Genomic DNA, 21,890 nt, shown 5'->3' with positions numbered 1-21,890 from the left:
GGCTTGCTATCCCTTGAAATCTGTGTCAGCCGTTATATATCTCCCATCTCGAAAGCTTGAATGCCTGACTTGGTGGCCAACTCTGTTAATATGAAGTTATGAGTAAGCTAGGGTCAAACAAGATGAAGGCATCATGATCCCTTACCTTTCCCTAAGCATAGGAGAGAGATGATCCTTTGCAATGAGCATCCTCCTTTGGAGCTTCGATGGTGGAAGCCTTAGGAGTCTCATCGCGAGCATTTTTCTTGGGGCAAGAACGATAGCCATATCCTTGCTCCCCACACTTAAAACACTTATCGTCCTTGCGAAAAGCTTCAAGATCTTCATGAGAGAGTTTTTTTTTACCTTTGTAAACTCCCTTCTCCTTGGACCTATTGTTGTTGTAGTTGTTTTTGTAGGAAGTGCCTTGGGAAGAATTCTGGGCATTGGTTTTTCCCTTTTTGCATCATTTTTGTCTTTGTTTTCCATGGGTTTGACATTCCGTCTAGCCCTTTGTTGGAAATTGATACAGGAAGCAACCATGGTGTGGTGGATTACTTAGGTGATAGAACCAGTCCTTTGGGAGTTGACATACTCGACCATTTCTTCAGGTAATCCCGCACAAAATTATTGCATTTGCTCGGCAAAGTCTATCTTTTGGAAGACAGTAGCCTTGAGATGTAAATCCAAAACTTGTCCACAATTTGTGAAAATAGACTCATGTGAGAGAAGCTTCAAACTATGCCATTCGGTAAGTACTTTGTTCTTTGCATCGCTTGCAAGGAATTGCTTCATGATGGAAACTCGTAGAGTTTTCCATGTCTTTGGGGCCTCGCCGTTGCCACGAAGGCTAGCCCGCCATTGACGAGTAGATTTTTAAAAGTGTATAGCTACATGGTGTAGCTTGGAGGACTCCGTGAAGCCGTGGTCTCCAAAGGCCGCATCAATTGTTGGATGAAGCCAATACTTTGTCTGTGGCACCAAAAGTGCCACCATAGGTGAGAAAAGAGATACTCTTTCCTCTCTCTTTGAACTTCTTGAGCTTTTGTGATCTTCCTCATGCAGGGTATGATTTGCGATGTCCTCCCCTCTTGTATTCTCTAGGAGAATAGCCATAGCTTTCGTCGAAAGAAAAGGAAGGTGAAGAAGAAGGGAAGAGAGTGATCTCTTTCTTGTCTTTTTCTTCCTTTGTTTCCTTTCTTCCCTTTGGAAGTGATGAGGAGAAGGACTATGGGTTGTCTGTTTCCTCTTGGGAGGAGTTGGCAATAGTCTAAACTGTCGTCTTCGTGGAGCCACATCTTTAGAGGAACTTAGGGATTCACTTCTTCCTCGTTCTTTGGATTCCTCCTCTCTTATGGGAGAGAGTCTTCTTTTGGGAGTCTCATCAAGAGGCATCCTAAACTCTCTGTCCTCTTGGAGAGGAATGGAAATCCCATAAGCACGAAGTTTGTTGGGTAACTTCGGCTTGCAAAGTAGGGTTGTCCATAGCTTGATGCAACCTAGTAACAAGACAATTGATAAACATGGGGACATCATCATTAGCACCCTCATGTGCAAAATCAAAGTGATCAATATTCATTTTACTCTCTTGGTTATTGTCAGTCATGCTAATTATACTTATGTGTTTCTTAGTGTATTCTTTGGCAATTCAAAACCTTAGTTGCTACTCCTCTTAGCCTTTGAAAATAAGCACTTGAGTATCTACACCCACGGCTCGAATTGGTTAATTATAGAGAGTAGTGGGGTGGGTCTAACATAGCAAAATTACCGAGGGATAGCTCTTTTCGGACTTCTTATGGCTCAATAATGGTAAAGCCGTAGGCAAATATGAAAAGACCCCAATATTAAGACCAAAACTCCCGGGTGTACACATATCCCACATAGTGGGCTCAACAAAACCGATAATAGATCCCAGTTTCACTTACCCTAATATAATTAACAAAATCAACCATTAATAGGCTACTTAAGGACCCCTCTTCTTAAGCAAGAAAAGAGAAACCAAACGCTCTGATACCAATGTAATGTAAATGGCCTATGAACTTTGAGAATAGCAGAATTAAGAGAATTAGAGAGAGCATTTTTGTGAGATTACTTTAAGAACATAGAGGGTGAACTTAATTGATGGTACCAACATGAACATAGTACTTAATTAACTTGGCATTAATAATACTTTTGCAAGAGAGAGCGTATTAGAGAACATGACAATAGTTGAGGACCGGACTTACTTGGAGCCGGTCCCCCCTCCAAAAGACGTTTGTATTATAGGAGAGAAAAAACTTAATTCTTTATTTTTATATATCTAAATTATCATTGGTCTCCTTTAAAACCTATCCAATAGAATTCAAGCACATCGTGAGGGCCACATGTGGAGGATCATTTGAACATGTGATTTTTATGCTTATTAAGTCATTTGGTTTGAATTGAATACTTCAAGCACTTAGTCAATCAAGCATGGAAATGTTTTATGCCTCTTGAGAGTTTACCTTTGAATTGTGAACACTTCAAGACCTTAGTCATTTAAGCATAAAAATCACCTCAAGCTTTGGACAAGGTTCCCACAGCCACTTTAAGCATCTTAGCATCTCATGCTTGGGTAGGATTCCCACCTCGAGGTTAGCCCTAGCTTGCGTAAGGTCAAATGACTTTTAAACAAGAACTTTTGGAGGTCTTTAATGAGGCTAACCCTAATGTCTTTTAAGCTCCATTAGATGCACATTGCTCTTTGATACTACCTCCTTTTGGACCCCTATTGAGATGTAACCATCTCTCTTCTTGGTCCCTTGCTGAGGTAAATCTAGAAGCACTTATTGCACATTGCTCTTTTTTGGTAGACCGCCTCCTTTTGGACCCCTATTGAGATGCAACCATTTCTCCTTTTGGTCCCTTGTTGAGATAGGTCTAGAAGCACATATCTATATCCTAACTATTGTTCCCCTTTTATCTTCCCATATTAAATGATCAGTTTAATATGAGAAAATCATTTAGTAAAGTTAGATATTATATTTTATGACAATCACAGTGGATAGAAAATCCTCAATGATAGATTCCAAGAGTTTATAGGAAGTGATGTCAACTCCCATCCAGTGCACTAAAACAAGGATAATTTGGAAGTTATAGTTGTGCCATCATAGTGGAAAGAAAATCCTCAAATGATAGATTCCAAGAGTTTATAAGAAGTGATTTCGACTCCCATCCAGTGCACTAACTCTAACAGGATTGGTAAAAATCAAACCGCATGTGTAGGTCGAAGTGGGAAAGAACCTCAAAAAAAATAGGCATAAATTGATCTTTTAAACCCGTCAAAATAAAGAAAAACGGAAACAAAATCTTTCAAACCAGAGATAGTTGAGCCCATGCCAATGAACAAAGTGGACGATACTGTGATAGAGAAGATGTGAACACCACCATATCATTAGAATATGAAAACAACAAACAATAGTGACTAGGAATAGCCATAGCTACACAAGAAATATGGGAGAAATGGGACAACCAAACTAGCTCTTAGACAGACACAGATGAAGTTGCAACTAGCAGATGGCTATGTAGAATAGCCCATTGGGATATTGGAACAGGTGGTGGTCACTTCCTATGAAATAAAAAATGAGCATGCATTTGCCATAGTAGATTTTGGCAAGGATAACAATTTTGACACTATTTTTGAACGTCCATTCATGCGACATGTCAAAGTGGTTCAAGATTGGGGTTACGATCACATCTACTTAAGGTATGACAAAAAGAGTACCGGAGTGAACCTAAAAGACCACTCTTATAGAGATTTCATGGATACACCGGTTCAGGAAGTCTACTCGAGTACCAAGGGCAAACAAGAGATCCTTGAATGGTTGTAATAAAAAAAATTCCTTGAGGAAGTCTACTCGAGTACCAAGGGCGAACAAGAGATCCTTGAATGCTTGCAATTTTAAAAATCCATTTGGATGTGTGGTGCATCTTAGTGTAGAGACCTACAAAGGAAAGACTATATATTGGAGAGGATGGTAGAGGACAAAAAGTACGTTCAAGATCATTTCTCCAAACATCTCTTTGAACCTTTTCCATGGGATAAAATACTCGCCACGTTGGATGTGTGTGTAAACGAAGTAACCCCTACCAAGGTTTGCAATGGCGATGGATATGACATAGTATCCCTACAAATGGTTCAACCAGTGGAAGATGTGAGTCAACCAGCAAAATGGAAAACATTCTACATGCACCAGAGAGATGAATTCTCCATCAAATTTCTCTTTGGAACAGTGGAAACCTTCTATGATCTCAGTGAACATCCAAGAAAACAATTAATAAAAAGAAAAATAACCCTAGACCCCAACATCCAATTCGTCATGATTAGAGAGGCTACCAAAGACAATGAATGCGTGTAAAAATGACTCGTCCATTCGTTCGCTACATCCGTGCCAAATTCCAATACTAATAAGTTAGTTGTGATGCAATGGAGCAGTGCAAGCCTCACTTTTCCAATCTCTTCCTGAGACACCCCCGTGTCACAACTTTTTGTGTTGTCATAGGTGCAACATACTAGAGAACGAGCTCATATTTCGTACGTGCGCTCGGAGATGCCATTGGAGGTGATGAATGGCAATGATGTCCAATGCTAAGGGATCTGTCCCTCTTGGCAAACAAGATTGTAAATGACAATTGGCTGGACTGATCTGTAGATCAGGTTGAAAACATGATGGACAAGGACGTTGCAAACTTGTTGCCAAGCTTTGCAATCAAGAAATTCCAACAGATGCAACCCTATAGCATGATCCTCAAGACGCATTGTGAACACCGCAATTGGCACATATGTCGATCAAAGCATCAAAGCAAAGCATTTTTTACGTTTTATTAGTGACTCGGTTGCCCCCGTTAGCTTCTTACATGGTTCTGCACGCCTTTAAAATAAAATCAATTATTTTGTGCACTAGAAGCTTTTTGACGGAGGGGCGGTGCAACCGCTGATATATGCTTCCATCAACCCAACTATATACTAACCGTACCCAAGTGACGTTTCCTTATCCCAAGTCTATATTTCAAGAGAAACCCTTGCTCTGCTTTCGCCTGAAGCAGCCTTGAGTTTCTTGGGGACATGCTTATGGACAGAATCCATCACTCCATTTTCATCGAACACCCAAGATCTTCTTAACCACCATCGTGGGAACCATTCATTGCATTCACATTCGACAATGCCAAGTTTGCAAAAGAATGCATAGAGGGTAGGTGAGCTTACATTCGTGGTAGTTTGTGTTCAAAAATGAAAGCTGAGTTTTACGGTTGAAACTTCACACACACACAATTAAGCTAGACACAATATCTTAAAAGTTAATACATGAGAACACTACAGAAAACAAAGTTTATAGCTTCTTGCTTATAGGTCAAAAGAGAAATGCAGGCCTAAAATGCAGCCAAGTTCGCAACATGCAGGCAAACTCCAAATTTGTGCAAACATTTGCAAATGCCTCCGAAGGGCTTGTACATGAGTCTGCAAGCAACAAGTGACGGCACAGAGACAGAAACAAGTGGCAAAAAGTGACAGCACAGAGACAGAAACGCTGAGTCCGCATTTGCCATTACCATTGAATACTCGCCAAGACTACCAAACAACATCCCATACAAGAAGCTTCTATACCATTTGACAGTCCCCCCTTTGCATTGGATGAAAACAAGCAAGAGCTTCAGTGGTCATGCGATTATCGCGGGCATCGCACATCTAGAGAGGACTCTGGTATCATTCCTTTCCTAGTATAATGTTACCAACAGGTATCCTTCTTTGGATTGTGTAATCTTACCAACATGCACTTGGTCACCATCCACCAGGTGTTGTGAATGACTGCATTGCATTTGGGTGATGACATAGCCCTTAAACACCCTCCCTCTTGGTGCATCCACTGAAAACAGTACAGCCTTTCAAACACCCTCCACTGAATAACAGTCCTTATCTTCCTTCACTAGGCCTTTTGGCATGTTCTCCAAAAAGCGCAGTTCAAGAAATTACATCAATGGAAATTGTCGGGCATATCCTACAAAATTACACGATTGCATCCCAAACAGACTGCGGAACTACTAGTGCTTTCAAAAGTGCACAACCCACAATTGACATATTGACTAGAGCGACAGGTTTTCTTCAATAGTCAGTCACCTCTGCTATCACTTGCATTATGAGTTTGCTTGCCCACGTGAGCATCTTTAGTGAAAGAATGCACGCATTTTGCTGGGTATATTCGATGCAAGAGACAGTCTCGAGTGAAAACCTCCCATCACATCCATTAGAAACAGCGGGGAGTTTTCCCTGGCATTGTTCTTCTCAGTTAATCTTCCAATGATGCAGTACAACTCCCCATCTCGTACGGGATTCTCGCCAAGAGCTCAATGCGCTTTCAAAACTCGTTGTACAATGCGTGTAAATGTTGACCAAAGACATTTCCAGTAAAGATTTTTTTTGAGAGGATGGGACACTCAACAAGAACTTAAAACTCGTGCTTTCAAAAACTGCACACAAAAATTGGCTAATATGTTGAACAGAGCATTGCCCAGCATGACTTCTTTCCAGCAGCTACCCTTGCTATCTATGACATCATGATTTTGTTTGCCCACATTGCATCTCACATGCCTTCAAAAGTGCAAGCATAGATGACCAAATTTATAGAGATGCCTATTTTCGCATTTGGCAGAAAAAGAATGCAGCTGCTTGACTGCATAATGCTACATGTCCTGGTAAGGCAAGCACAGGTGGATACATCAGGATGAAGCACTCCATTTTTATGTCTGGCGAGGTAGTTCAGAGCTGCATGCCCCTGCCCGCATTGGTTAACATTCAGAGCTTGCTTGCCTCTTCCTGCTGGAAAACGTTGCAGTAGTTACATTTGGAAAAAGCAAACCCTAGATAACATGTCCATCAAGATCTTGCTTTGGTTCAAAGTACTCATAATCGGCAAACATGTTGAACAAAATACTGCCTGCACGATGCTTTCCTTCAACAGCCTTGACATGACGATCTCATCCTGAATTGTTGGTAAACGTATTGCACAATTTCACATGCCTTAAAAAATGGAGGCATTTGGTAGTCGCATCTGGATTACAACCCTCGCTTTGCATACGTTGAAAACAGCCAGAGTTGCTAGATTTCACCCAGCAAGCAGTGCAGGGGCAGCCAACCATCTGTGTGTGCACATGCAAAACGCACATACCCAACAGGCATACCAGCAACCCAGAATACTAATAGTGTTCCGTAATACAGGGCCACACTCTTGAAAAAAGAAGAAAAATAACGATGCATTAGCACCAAGTAATGATCAACAATAGCATGGTAAGGTTGCGCTTTCATGTGGAGCCAACAATCATGACACACAATTCTCTACATAGTTATAAATTCCTCTACATTTTTACCGTTGGATACAAATGCTCAGTTACCAAGATGTGTTCAAAGTATTTACGATTGTTCGCTTTCCAAATGAAGACCTGAAATGGCTCTAGTGGAAAGCTTGGTGTAAGCAAAACTGGTACAAGCATTCCTTGTCTATAATTAGAGAGACAAAAACACTTTCAACACCTCAGTGGAGCTGGGAAAACTCAGACTTGAAATCAGCCAAAATTGCACCAGCAACTTGTTCATCATCCCCAAGGCCCCTAAAATCCATTCTCCATGAACAAGTCCAACAAGGCCAGAGTCTGTTCACCCAAACACAACACTTGGCAAATAAGAGGTAAAACCCGAATGTGAGGTATGCCTCCAAACTGCACAAACAATAACAAGGAAAAACTACTGTACAGACAGACTTACTTCTGGTACAGATAGCTGTAGTCGAAACTTGGGTCCATCATAATGAAACAAAACTGGCCTAAATGCATCTTCATCTAGTGCTTTGCAGATCTTCCGAACCCGAATCCGAACCTGACCGAAAAAACAAGCACTCCACTTGTAAATGTGCAAAGTCACAATCCCGAAGATCGAGATAAGGCAATGGATCATTCATCACTTACTTGAGCTGGAAACCTGGATTCTCCTTTGTTTTTCTTATCCTCCCAGGCAGAGGGATCAATGTTGGAGCCTCCAAAGCTTGCTGCCTATCGCATCATTATTCCAATTAGTCATGTACAGACTCGAGATGGCATTGAAGCTAATGGTTCAGCAATGGTTCAGCATACAACCTCAAAGACTCCATGTAACTGATGAGTTGTGTAATTGTACAAGAATAATGGAAGTCCAGGTTGAATTGCTCGAACAGAATCCCTGTATCTTTGCGGTAAGCCTGTCGGGAAAAAAAAAGGAGGAGCTACTTGAGGATAAGTAAAGAGCTTCTCTCTCTCTCTCTCTCTCTCTCTCTCTCTCTCTCTCTCTCTCTCTCTCTCTCTCTCTCATATTAGAGTTTACCAAAGAGTTGCCTTTTGAGATCTTCCTGCATGGTATCATTGTTGCAGACAAAAATGTAGCCACCAAGGGTTTCATTCCGAGAGAGGCTTTCGGCTGGTGGAAGGGTCTTAAATTTTCTGTCCAAGCTACTAGTAGATGAGAAGGTGTTCTTTGAGGAGGGAAGAACATCAGGAAGGATGGGTGTCGTGTGAGAAAGAAGGCCCTTTTGAGAGGGGGGAATAAGCTTGCTCGAGCTATTAGTGTCCAAAGCTAAAAGCTTGTTGATCATTCTGTTCACCATCTCTGTTTGTGCAGACGCTCCTCCTCTGTGCTTGTGCTTTATGGAAGAGGATGAAGACGATGATGATGTATTGGCAGGCTTGTTGTTGAGATTTGCTGCTGAGGGCTTGCCCTGGATAGGCGCTGGGAGGGGTTTACTAGAGGAGGTCGAGGTCTGCAAGGCGTTGGCACTCCCTAATTGCAGTAGATCTGCCTTGGCCCGCATTTGATCTTCAAATGCGAGCTTCTTAGCCACCAAGGTCCACTGCTGGTCCTCCACGGCTTGATTCAAGTAGTGCTCATTTTGATCATTGATGCCCACCATCGATGCTAATTTCTTCTTGCCTTCGTTATACGCTCCCACTCCTCCCATCTCATATGCATACATACTGGCCATGTCTGCAATTACAACGTATATGCAAAACACGAGGTGCCTCCGCTGCTGCTGCTGCTGCTCGATGGGAATTATGAGGTGAGGACGAAGCTACCCAAGGCCTAATTCTCCGCTGCTGCTGCTGCTCGATGGGAATTATGAGGTGAGGACGAAGCTACCCAAGGCCTAATTCTCCGCTGGCTGCTGGCTAGACTACTAGAAGAAAAGTGAAAACCGATGCGAAGACGCGTCCAGAAGGTGAGTTGGGTGTGGATATTTGGGGGCGGTGCCGTCCAGTGGGTTGACGATGGCGATGGCGATGGCGGGCGGTAAGCTTTCTGCGGCAACAACAATTTACTCACACTTTTCTGTTCTCTCAAAGAAACAAAAAAATATCAACAATTTCCTCGTTTTCCAGAAGGTTCATATGTCATTTTCTTTTGCGTTTCTAGAATGCTTCAGCCGTGCGCTCCACTCCAGTATCAAGGGAGGGGGGTGTCACACGCGTCGGATAGCCATGTGTGAGGTGAGGGCCAACTAGAGATGAGTGGGTGTCCAAAACATGGCAGCCACTTAAAAAACGGCAGGCACCTTTTGGCAGTGTTTACCGAAAACGTTTTGAGGAACCAATGGAGAAAAGGAGAAATTTGAAAATCTATGGTTTGTGGAGAATTTTAGCCGGTTTTTATGGGTTTTTTACATTGAAATCTTCAAAATTTAACCGGTTTCCTTAAAGGCAACCCTCAAAACTAACCGGGAATTTTCATTTTTTGTCCTTAAAAAATACACTAAAGGTCGATTTTTTGTGAACACCTATTTGGCTCCATAAAATTCCATTTCATATCCCCCCTCTTAACAACAAGCCCAATTTAAGGAGTGCCCCAGCCGTGTGTGGCATGTCCTACTCATACCCTTCGCTCATGAGATACAATGTTGAGAGCAGATGATGAACCTTGCAAAGTAAACCATGAAAGTATCCACCACACATGAAGGATAGTGGAACAAAAAATCAAGGCGAGTTGCTTATGATGCTACAATGTGTGTATTTACCATGGTACTCCCCTCAAACACAAGCATTCCCCATGGTTTCAGAATCAACACGGTGAACTAAAGATGCCCTTGCCACATCAGAGACGTGTCTCCATGGTTGAACATTATGTGACCATGAGAGAGAGAGAGAGAGAGAGAGAGAGAGATGAGAAGTACAAGGAATCTACTCTATATTCTACCTATTAATATTAAATCACAAACAGCAACACCTATTTGACAAAGTAGGTTACAGCGGAAATTGAAATTATAATAGTGAGCTTTTTCTTTAAGAGAATTCTTAAAGAGCATAAGAAGAGTAATTAATCAAAGGTAGCAAAATGAACATTACAACTAATTAGCTTGGCATGAACAATACTTGTAAAAGAGAGAGAAAGGATTAAAGAAATTGACAACAATTGAGGATCGAATTTATGTGGAGCCGGTCCCTCTTCCAAAAGGCTTTTGTATTATAGATTCCCTCATAAAGAGAGACTTGGTACAATGCAAGCTTGTGTTCCTTGAGACCTCGTTGGTGCAATGAAGATGGTAGACTTCATACACCAAAATTATGCCCTTGATTAACTTGCAAAATCATTAACATATCCCTGGCCTCAATCCCAAGACCTCAAACACCTTCAAAGATGGAGAGAGCTAGCAAGGAGTGAGGGAAGGGAAGAGGAAGAAAAAGTAACATACGAGAAAGAAATAGTCTCCTGACTTGTATTACTCTTATAGCTTAGCATAGCATAGTAGCATAGTAATGGAGATGAAGAAGATGGCAAGCTTTTGCTTTGGAGCATGGATCTTGGTTGGATTTGCATTCCATAGCCAAGAGGTGTTGGTGTAGGCTCTCAACTTCTCAACAAGTGTGGAGAAGGAGATGGAGTTCTTGCACAACACACTACGAGAATGAGAGTGTGTGAGAGAGGGTATATGGACAAGCACACCCCCTCCTTTCTTGGGTCGACCCCTCCTTGTAGCTCATGCTTGAAGCTCATTGGCTCATGTCAAGCCTAGCCAATCACAAGCCTAGGTCATTTCAAACAATAGAGGTAGCCTTTGGACAAGTGTCCTCCTTTTCCCTTTGAGAGAGAGGGCTTGAATAATGCTTGAAAAATTAATTAAACAAAGTAAATTCTCATTGGACCCCTTCAAAGGCCAACCAATAGGCTTTAGGCACCTTATGAGGGCAACATGGGGAGGAGCTTTACATGCGTCCTTGTTGCCTCTTTAGACTTGGATTGCCTTGAGTGAGTGTTTGTGTGTTCTCTCTCATGTCCTTACTTGTAGGGCTCGCCTCCCCTTGTGTAGGGATATTATTGACTTTTTGGAACACCTCCAACCCCTCAAGCACCTTATTCATGAAGCACTTTAAGCACCTTAGTCATAAAGCATGACAAGCACCTTAGTCATCAAGCACCACAAGCACCTTAGTTAGCTCAAGCACGACAAGCATCTCAAGCACATGCTTAGCTTGTCTAAGGTCTAGAATACCCTAAGGTCCTAGGTCTAAGGACTTTAAACACTAACCTTTGGAGGTCTTTAATGAAGCTAACCCTAAGGTCTTTTAAGCTCCATTGTCTGGTCATTGCTCCATTGTCTGGTCATTGCTCTTTGATAGACCATCTCCCTTTGGTCTCATGCTGAGATAGACCTAAAAGAACATGTCTATATTCTAACTCTTGTTCCCGTTTATTTCCCCACATTAAATGATCGGTTCAATATGAGAAAATCATGTGGGTTAGTTAGATATTAGATTTTACGCCATTACCTCTCTCTTGAGATCATAGTCGTCCTCAATTACGAGGTAGAGAAGATAAAGCCTTAATCATTAGTCTGTGTTTCGTAGTGGATAGAGGATCCCTTTTTACCCTACGACATCATTCCAGAATGGATGACTAATCCATTTGGTTCTTGGGAGACTTAGCTGCCACAAGCATGTCTGCTCTTTAGTCCATATCATACTTTCCAAAGTACAGTGACAAATTCTACTTGGTGTTTGGGAGACGTCGTCATCACAAACATGATTCTAAGCATGCATACTATTCAAATTTGTGCACAATAGAAAGAGAGATCTAGTCTTATAAGACAAAAACATTGTTCATTTAAAAGTAACATTTACATTTTCATACTCTAGTATAGCATTGTAAGCATTGACAAGGTTCATACTATCCTTCAGCTGTGTTCCTTGCATCCATCTAGCATCTTCAAAAGGATAATTTTTGAATTTAATAAGATATTGTCGGATAATCTTACCATGCCGTAGTACCTTGTCCTCATGTCAAAGGATAGCTTTGGGTTGTAACACCTCTTTTTGATCTTTGATTTATGGGGGGTCTTCAATAATTGGTTCTGTTGGTGGCTCTCCTTTGTAAGGCTTGAGTAGGCTCACATAAAAAGCATTGTGTATGAGCCAATGGTTGGGCAACTTGAGTTGATAGGCCATCTCATTTATGGGGGGTCTTCAATAATTGGTTCTGTTGGTGGCTCTCCTTTGTAAGGCTTGAGTAGGCTCACATAAAAAGCATTGTGTATGAGCCAATGGTTGGGCAACTTGAGTTGATAGGCCATCTCATTGATTGGTTTTAAAATTTGAGAAGCACCATACTATCTTTTTGCTAATTTAGCATAATACTTTTGGTGGCCCCTAAGATTTTTGCCCGTAGTTTGTCTCCATTGAGCCTTGGGAAATTTAAGTAAGATCCAATCATTTTCTTTTACGTTAAGGTCCTCTTGTGCTTATTAGCAGCAGCTTTTTGCCTTTTTTGGGAGATGGATATAACCTGCTTAATCTTTTGGAAAGATTCTTGTAGGTCTTGGCTATACTCATTGGCAGCGAAGATCGTCCCATGTACCTTAATTAGCAAGGGACTTGTAGGTCTTCCCTCAATGATTTCAAAAGGTGCCTTTCCTGTAGTACTATGGACAATGTTATTGTGCGCATACTCTACAAGTGGTAGACATTTTCCATTGCGAGCGTTGAGCTACTTCTATAACATAAGTCTTTAGTAGATCGAGATTCGTAAGGTTAGCTATCTCACTTTGGCCTCCGTTTGTGGGTGATAGACCGAACAGAAATTCAATCTTGTACCTAGATATTCAAAGAGACCTTTCCAAAAATTAATGGTCATTCTAAGATCTCTAACTGACACGATGGATGTTGGAAATCCATGGTGCTTGAAAATCTGGGATATGAAGAGGGTTGCCATTTGGTGTGCCTTATAGTCTTTTTGATAGGAATTAAGTGTGCTTGCTTGCTAAATATGTCGACTATTATCCATATTCCTGTATTCCCATGGATAGACTTAGATAATCCATATTCCTGTATTCCCATGGATAGACTTAGATAATCCAAAGATAAATTCCATGGATATACTCTCCCATGGGTGAATTAGGGATTGGCAATGGCTAGAGTAATCCAGGTTGCTTCCCTCTATCATACTTTGTCTTTTGGCATACCAAACATTTCAAAACATACTCTTGTATCTCCACTTTCATGGTGGGCCAATAAAAAGACATCTCTACTCTTTGAAGAGTAGGTTGTATAGGGAGGAGCATGGGATTCATACATCACTTTCTCACGAAGGGAGTGAGTAACACATAGCCTATTGCCATGGAGAAGATAACCATCCTGCAAGGTGAATGGTTCTTCTTTCTTTCCTAAAGCAAGGGCTGACATTATGTCCTTAAAATCAGGGTCAGTAGCATACTCATCTATCATGGAATATAGACCATTATGAGTTGCTATAGACACCGCATTTGCCCTTGGTCGGCATGATAGTGCATTGGCTACTTGATTATGCTTACCAAAAATATGAGCAATATGAAAATTGAATTGTGAAAGAAAATTTTCCCACCTCATTTGTTTGTCAGAAAGCTTGGTTTGCATCATGAAGTACTTGAGACTTTGGTGGTCCATTCGTAATGACTGGAGTCCCCAATAGATAGTGCTTCTGTGTGTCTAGGGCATGTAGAACAGCTAGTAGCTCTTTTTCATGTATGCCCAACACTCATTCATTGGTATTGAGTCTTTGACTTTCATATGCTATGGCATGCCCTTCTTGGAGCAAGACTGCTCCAAAGCAATCTCCACAAGCATCACATTGGACCTCAAATGGTTTTGAGAGGTCCGGTAGTGTAAGCACTAGTTAGGAGGTAAGATTTTTTTTAAGTTTATCAAAAGCATTTTTCTAAGTCATGTAATGGTCCTCCTATTTGAGAGAATTTTTCTATGAATCATCTATAGTATGGCACATACCAATAAAGCTTTGTAGCTCATGTAGATTCCTTGGGTTACGCCATCCTTTTATTAGCTCTAACTTTGATGGATACCATCTTGAGAGATAATGTGACCTAAGTACTGAATCTCTTGAAGGAAAAATTCACTCTTCTTTTGGTTAATGAAAAGTTTATTCTCCCTCAAAGCTTGAAAGATTACCTGGGGATGCTACTTATGCTCCTCGAGAGAATTGGATTAGATGATGATATCATCAAAGAATACTCCAGTGAACTTGCGGTAGGGCCTAAATTTTCTCCATTAGGCGGTTGAATGTGGCTGGAGCATTTGTCAAGCCAAAAGGCATGAAAAGACATTCATACAGACCAAACGTTGTGCGAAAATCATTCTTTACAATATCTTCATTTATTTGATGATAGCCACTATTTAGGTCAATCCTACTGAAGTAGGTAGATCCTTGTAGCTTATCAAACAGATCTTCTACCCGCGGTACATGAAATTTGTTTTTGATAGTGATATGATTTAGTGCTCTATAGTCGACACACATACGATATGTGCCCTCTTTCTTTTACACTAGTAGGACTGGTGAACAAAAGGGAGAGGAACTGGGCCTCACCATCCCCTTATCTATCAGTTCATATACTTGCCTCATAATCTCCTCTTGTTGAGCTTGAGAAACTCTATAACGAGGCTTATTAGGCGGTGAGCTCCCAGGTAGAAGCTCTATTCTATGGTCATCATCCCCTCGTTTTGGAGATAACACCATAGGAATGCCATCGATAAAACATCTTGGAATCTATTTAGAAAATTAGACAACTCTAATTCTTCTTTATTCCTACCACTTTGTTCTAGTAAAACATTAGCATCATTTATGGACTCTTTGATCATTTCCAATATCCTTATCGGTCTGCCAACCTTACCAATATCCTAAATGATTTTCTCATGTTAAACTGATCATTTAATATGGGAAAGTACCAAGGGAGAAAAAGCTAGAATATTGGTAAGGTTGACAGACCGGTCTCAGTAGGGATCCAAAGGAGAGAAAATAGGGATCCAAAGAGGGATAACCTACAAAAGAGCAATGTGCATCAATGGGCTTCAAAGACCCTAAGGTTCAGCCCATTAAGACTTCCAAAAAGCTTAGGTTCCAAAATTAAGTAAAATGCTCAATGGTCAAACCTTAGGGAAATCTGGATGCTTGTGGGAAGACTCAAAAGTCTTCCCACATCCCTATCAAGGAGGGGCGAGCCATTTTTGTAGGGGATGAGAGAGAAACACACACACACACACACACACACACTCTTCCAAGCTCCCTTTACACAAAGGGCATAGTGGACACATGTCAGCTTCCTAGCCCAGTTGCCCCCAAGGTGCATTCAAATCTTATTGGGTGGCCATAGAGGTGGACCAATGAGAATTAGGCTAGAGTAAATTTAGTTTAATTCATTTAAAAAACACTTGATAAAAGAACCAATAGGAATTAAGCTGTCTAGAAGACTATTGGACACTCTACCAAGGGTCCAATGAGCATTCAATAGCCCAATGGCTTGCCTGATTCCTATTGGGTAGAAGACTAAGAGGTCCAATGAGAGTTTAAGTGAATTATTTAAATACCTAAATCTCTCACAAAAGGGGAAAGGGGGACACATGTCATAAGGCTAGCAATTATGCTTCTAATTTCCTATTGGCTAAGCTTGGCATGAGCCACAGTGAGGGGCCAACAAGAGGAAATAACAAGAGGGGTTGACCAAGAGAGAGAGGGGGCTGATTTTTGCAAGGCATTATCACGCACACATACTCACACAAGCTCATGTATGAAGTAAAGAAGAATATCTCCTTCTCAAGCTTTAATGGAAATCTCATCATCTACTCCAAGCTTGTGAGAAGGGAGGCCTACACCAACAACTCTTGGATTTCGTGATGCAAATCCAACCAAGATCCAAGCTCCAATGCATGCTCATCTCCTCTACCATGCTAATTACTAAGCTATTTTAAGCAATTAAGAGTGATTATGTGAGGACAAATACTTTTTTCTCGTAAGAATACTTCTTCTTCCTCTTGATCTACTCTCATACCCCGCTAGCTCTCACCATCTTTGAAGGTGTGTGAGGTCTTGGGTTTGAGATAGTGAGGGAATTGATGTTGTGTTTTCAAGTGTAAGCTTGGTGTTTGAAGCTTCCATCTTCATTGCACCAACAAGTTATTGAAGGAACACAAAGTATTGTATTGTAAAATGTCTCCCTTGATGGGGGAAACCTATAATACAAAGCGTTTTGGAGGGGGGACCACCGGCTCTATGTAAGTCCGGTCCTCAAATGTTGTCAATAGATTAATTTCTCTCTCTTTTTGAAGTATTGTTCATGCCTATCTAACTAGGTGTTATGCTTTTGTTGCTCTCTCCTGCCAAGCACTCTTGCTATGCTCATTAGGAATCTATTGTTAATGAAATGCTCACTATGTCTAAGTTATTTACCGCTATACACAAGTTACTAGACCATTAAATGTTACATTGGTATCAGAGCACAAGGTTTCTCTTTTCTTGCTCAAGAAGAGAGGTCCTCAAGGTGACTATAAATGGTTGGTATTATTAATTGTAATTGAGTAAGTAGAATAAGGATTTTTCAGCCTTGTAGTGCGCCTGCTTCGTGTAGATAACGGGGCATCATCGTCGAGAGCTACGGTCTTAAAAGTGGAGTCCTACGGGGCTTGCCTATGGATTAACCATTGTTGAGCTATTAGAAGCTTGACAGGAGCCGGTGCTGTTTTGGTGGTGAAAGACCCTCTCTTCTATGCCTTGCAATTAATGACATTCGAGCCACAGGTATAGGAGCTTGAGTGCTTTTTTCAAGGGGTTAAGAGGAGTAGCAACTAGGGCTTGAAGTGCCAAAGTACACTTTAAATTTTACACCTAAACTTTTTTAGAACGGCTGACAATAGTAAAGAGAGTGAAAATAATGTTGATAGCTTTGATTTTGCTAATGAACAGGCTACTAATGATGACCCTATGCTTGTTAGTTACCTTGTTACTAGGCTTCAACAAGCCATGGGCAATCCATCCCTCCAAGGTGAAGTGCAATGGCATATACATACTCATGGGATTCTCCAAACTCCCCACCAAAAAGAGAGATTACCTAGGAAGCCTTCCAAAATAGGTCTCTCTCCGATAAGGGAAGAAGAAGAGGATCCGTACATAGGGCTCAAAAATCTACTACTTGGTTGATGACGCATCTCCTTCCCAAAGGAGAACTCAAGTTTCAAGATAGAGCCCCCACCGAAATAACGAGAAAGAAGTGAGTCTCCTGCCACCTCGACGGAGATGGCTCCACGAAGACGGCGGGCAAAACGCTCTCCAACACCCCCTGAATGGAGAAGACCATTGCACACTTCTCTACACCATAATTCAAAGAGGGACGAGCGAAAAGAAGAGAAGAAAAAGGCGAAAAAGAGGTCACCCTCTTCTCCATCTTCTTCACCCTCTTCCTCTTCTGAAGAAAGTGATGGTGCAGGCAAGGAGGAACAAGGGAAGAAAAAGGCGAGAAAGAGGTCACCCTCTTCTCCATCCTCCTCATACTCTTCCTCTTCTGAAGAAAGTGATGGTGCAGCTCTTGAACCACGTAAAATAAGAGGCCATTAGAAATCCTATGCCGCGTGGAAGAGGTGGTCTTCCAAGCTCAAAAAGTTCAAAGAGGGAGGAAATAACATCTCTTTCCTTACCTATGATGGCACCTTTGGTGCTACGGACAAAGTCTTGGCCTTCATCCAACAATTCGATGCAGCATTTGGAGATGAGGGCTTCACGGAGTCCTCTAAGCTCCACCATGTAGCTATGCATTTTCAAAAGTCCGCAAGGCAATGGTGGTCTAGCCTACAGGCAAACGGTGAAGCTCCACGAACATGGAAGGCTTTAAGAGCTTCCATCATGAAGCAGTTTTTGGCTACCGATGCCAAAGACAAAGTACTCACCGAATGGTGAAGCTTGAAGTTATCTCCCTACGAATCGATTCACAAATATGTAGACAAGTTTTGTGACTTACATCTCAAAGCCACCGTCTTCAGAAAGATGGATTTTGGAGAGAGAAAAAAACAATTTTGTGCAGGTTTAACTGAAGATATGGCGGAGTACGTCAACTCCCAAAGGCCACGCACCATATCTGCGGTCATACACCATACCATGGTGGCTTCACGAATTTCCAACAAGGGGCTAAGAGAAATTCTAAGCCCACAGAAAACAAGGACCTTAATGAGCCTAAGGGGAAGGACAATGTCCAAAAGTCTCCTAAAGGCAACGCCAACAACAACACAGGAGAAGGGAGTCTATAAAGGCAAAAATAAACTCTCTCCTCCTGTTTCAAGTGCAGGGAGCAAGGGCATGCTTATCGTGCTTGTCCCCACAAGAATACGCAAAATGAGCCTCCTAGAGCTACCTTGGTCAAAATCCAAGAAGAGGATTCTCACCACAAAGGATCTCCTCTATGCCATACTTGGGGAAAGGTAAGAGAACATGATGCTTTTATTCTCTTTGACCCTTGTTCTACTCACAATTTCATATCCACGGAGTTGGCCACCAAGCCTATGAAACGGGACATGTCCTACTTACCAATGGTGCTTAGGGGCAAAAAGCCTCAATCACTCCCTTAATTGGGAAATTGAGGCTCCATGTCCAAAGCTATGTGGACAAGGAGGACTTCTTTATCTCTCCTCTCAAGCATAAGGATGTAATCCTAGGGGCACCATGGTTTGATCGCATGGCTGTCAATGTTAAATTCCTTGAAAGGAAAATCTACTTTAGGTTATATCTACATAGATGCTAAGGAGTTGGGTGACACCATACCCATTGTACATAAGCAAGCTTTCAATAAGTCAATAAAGAGCTCTATTTCTGTGTACATGATTTTTGTTAAAGATTCTCAAAATGAACCTAATGTTTTAGCAAAAGAAAATATAAACAATCACAAGGAATTAGAGTTATCCAATTTTCTCAAAGGGATTTCAAGATGTTTTTATTGACGACATCCATTGTGAACTACCTCCTAAACGAGGCAATGATGACCATGCAATTGAACTTCTTCCAGGAATTTCACCGCCTACTAAACCTCCTTATAGAGTTTCTCAAGCTCAACAAGAGGAGATTATGTGGCAAGTGCATGAGTTAGTTGAGAAGGGCATGGTTAGGCCTAGCTCATCTCCACTTTGTTCACGAGTGTTATTAGTGAAAAAGAAAGACAACACATATCGTATGTGTGTCAACTATAGAGCATTAATTAGGATCACTATCAAAAATAGGTTTCCCGTTCCACGGGTAGAAGACCTATTTGATAAGCTACAAGGGTCGACCTTCTTCAGTAGGATTGACATAAACTACCATCAAATAAGGATAGTTGATCAAGACATTGTAAAGACCACATTTCGCACAACATTTGGTCTTTACGAGTACATTGTCATGCCTTTTGGCTTGACCAATGCAGTAGCCACATTTAATCACTTGATGGAGAAGCTATTCAAGCCTCACCGAACCTTTACTAGAGTGTTCTTTGATGCTATAATCATCTACTCTAACTCACTAGGTGAACACAAGCAACACCTCCAGGTAATATTTCAAGTTTTACGAGAGAATAAACTTTATATTAATCGAAAGAAAAGTGATTTTTTCTTACAAGAGATTCAGTATTTAGGTCACATTGTCTCTCAAGCTGGCATCCAAATGGATCCATCAAAGCTAGAGGTAATAAAAGGATGGCCTAATCCAAGGAATCTACATGAACTAAGAAGCTTTATAGGTATGTGTACATACTATAGACGCTTCATAGAAAAGTTCTCACAAATCGCAGGACCATTACATGACCTAACAAAGAAAAACGTTAGGTATACATGATCTGCCAAGGAGAACAATGCTTTTGAAAAGCTTATCTCTCAACCTGTGATTACACTATAGAATCTCTCAAAGACATTTCAGGTCCAATGCGACGTCTGTGGTGATTGCCTTGGAGCTGTTTTGCTCCAAGAAGGGCATGCCATAGTCTACGAAAGTCAAAGGCTCGACCCTATTGAACAAGCTCTAGGCATATATGAGAAGGAACTCTTAGCAGTTCTACATGCTCTAGACTCATGGAAGCACTATTTATTGGGGACTCCTTTCATTCTGCAGACGAATCACCAAAGCCTTAAGTACTTCATGATGCAGACCAAGCTCTCTGACAAACAAATGAGGTGTCCTTTCGCAATTTCATTTTCATATTGCTCACATGGCTGGCAAGCATAATCAAGTAGCCGATGCACTCTCAAGACGACCGAGAGTGAATGCGGTTTCCATAGCAACTCACAATGATCTATCTTCCATCACTACAAGAGGTACTTCACATTAGCATCGCTATGCTCATCGTTAGTTTACTTGTAACTTAGCGACGCTCATAGTGACGCCCATAGCAACGCCTATAACGACGCCGACAAAGGTAAACAAATAACTGAGAACCTCCGAAAACTCAGATCTCAGATCTGAGTTTTCGACGCTCAAGCAAGCAAAGGTAACCCGCGCTCTCCCTCTCTCTCTCTTTCTTCTCCACACACACACACACACACACACACACACACATACACGAGGAGAGGAAGGAGAGCCAGGTATGCTCCTTCCCTCTCCTCTCTCTCATGTTCCCTTCCCCTCTTTCTCTCTCTCTCCCTCTCTCTCTCACACACACACATTGTGTTTTTGAGAGAGAGGGAGAGAGAGAGAGAGAGAGCACATGCATAAACAAAAAACACACTCACACATATGCATAAACAAAGAATGCATACACACACACATTGAGAGAGAGAGAGAGAGAGAGAGAGAGAGAGAGAGAGAGAGAGAGAGACAGAGAGAGAGAGAAGAGAAGAGAAAAGAAGAAGAAGAGAGTTTTAACGTCGTAGGAAACTATCCCAAGAGACCTTAAAGATCTAGTCGACAAGGAGTTGAACTCAAGACCTGTTATTCAAGAGGGATATGACATAACCAATCTACCACACTTAGGTGATAGAAAGGTTATACCATTTTTCTCTTTTTATTGGCGCACACACACACACACCCGAGAAGAAGAGAGTTTTAACGTCGTAGGAAACTATCCCAAGAGACCTTAAAGATCTAGCCAACGAGGAGTTGAACTCAAGACCTGTTATTCAAGAGGGAAATGGCATAACCAATCTACCACACTTGGGTGATAGAAAGGTTATACCAATTTCCTCTTTTTATTGGTACACACACTCACCCACACACACACACCCGAGAAGAAGAAAGCTTTAACGTCGTAGGAAACTGTCCCAAGAGACCTTAAAGATCTAGCCGACGAGGAGTTGAACTCAAGACCTGTTATTCAAGAGGGAAATGGCATAACCAATCTACCACACTTGGGTGATAGAAAGGTTATACCATTTTCCTCTTTTTATCGTTTAAGATTAGGTTAGATTTAGATTTACGCTAGATTAGATTTAGGTTTATTTAGGTTAGACTAGATTAGATTTAGGTTTATTTTGAGTTGGATTTACGTCAGATTAGTTTAGGTTTATTTACGCGCGTTAGATTTAGATTTACGTTAGATTAAAATAAATTTAGGTTTATTTTGAGTTTAAGATTAAATTAGATGTAAATTTATGTTCGATGGACCATGCGGACCCGCAAT

The 21,890-nt window shown here is 41.4% G+C and overlaps 1 protein-coding gene across 1 annotated transcript; it reads right to left on the bottom strand.

Moving 5' to 3' along the window:
- Positions 1 to 5,515: 5,515 nt before the first annotated feature.
- On the bottom strand, positions 5,516 to 9,323 carry LOC147432033 (uncharacterized). The gene is made up of 5 exons (XM_086491843.1): positions 8,345 to 9,323; positions 8,122 to 8,222; positions 7,954 to 8,037; positions 7,754 to 7,864; positions 5,516 to 7,641 (listed from the first exon to the last, which is right to left on the bottom strand). Exons 1-5 carry the CDS (start codon positions 8,997 to 8,999, stop codon positions 7,600 to 7,602), a joined length of 993 nt encoding a protein of 330 aa, XP_086347969.1. The 5' UTR covers positions 9,000 to 9,323; the 3' UTR covers positions 5,516 to 7,599.
- Between the last annotated feature and the right edge of the window lie 12,567 nt (positions 9,324 to 21,890).

Source organism: Adiantum capillus-veneris, chromosome 20 (genome assembly GCF_014529385.1).
Source record: "Adiantum capillus-veneris isolate H3 chromosome 20, ASM1452938v2, whole genome shotgun sequence".
In the NCBI taxonomy this organism is placed as follows: domain Eukaryota; kingdom Viridiplantae; phylum Streptophyta; class Polypodiopsida; order Polypodiales; family Pteridaceae; genus Adiantum; species Adiantum capillus-veneris.
Note: the sequence above shows the minus strand (reverse complement) of the source record. Positions and strands in the feature narration are given on the sequence as shown.

Coding starts and splice junctions, on each gene's coding strand:
- LOC147432033 (XM_086491843.1), bottom strand. CDS start 8,999: ATGGCCAGTATGTATGCATATGAGATGGGAGGAGTGGGAGCGTATAAC. Junction 8,038..8,121: donor AGTTACATGGAGTCTTTGAG/GTTGTATGCTGA, acceptor ATGATGCGATAG/GCAGCAAGCTTTGGAGGCTC. Junction 7,865..7,953: donor AATCCAGGTTTCCAGCTCAA/GTAAGTGATGAA, acceptor TTTTTCGGTCAG/GTTCGGATTCGGGTTCGGAA.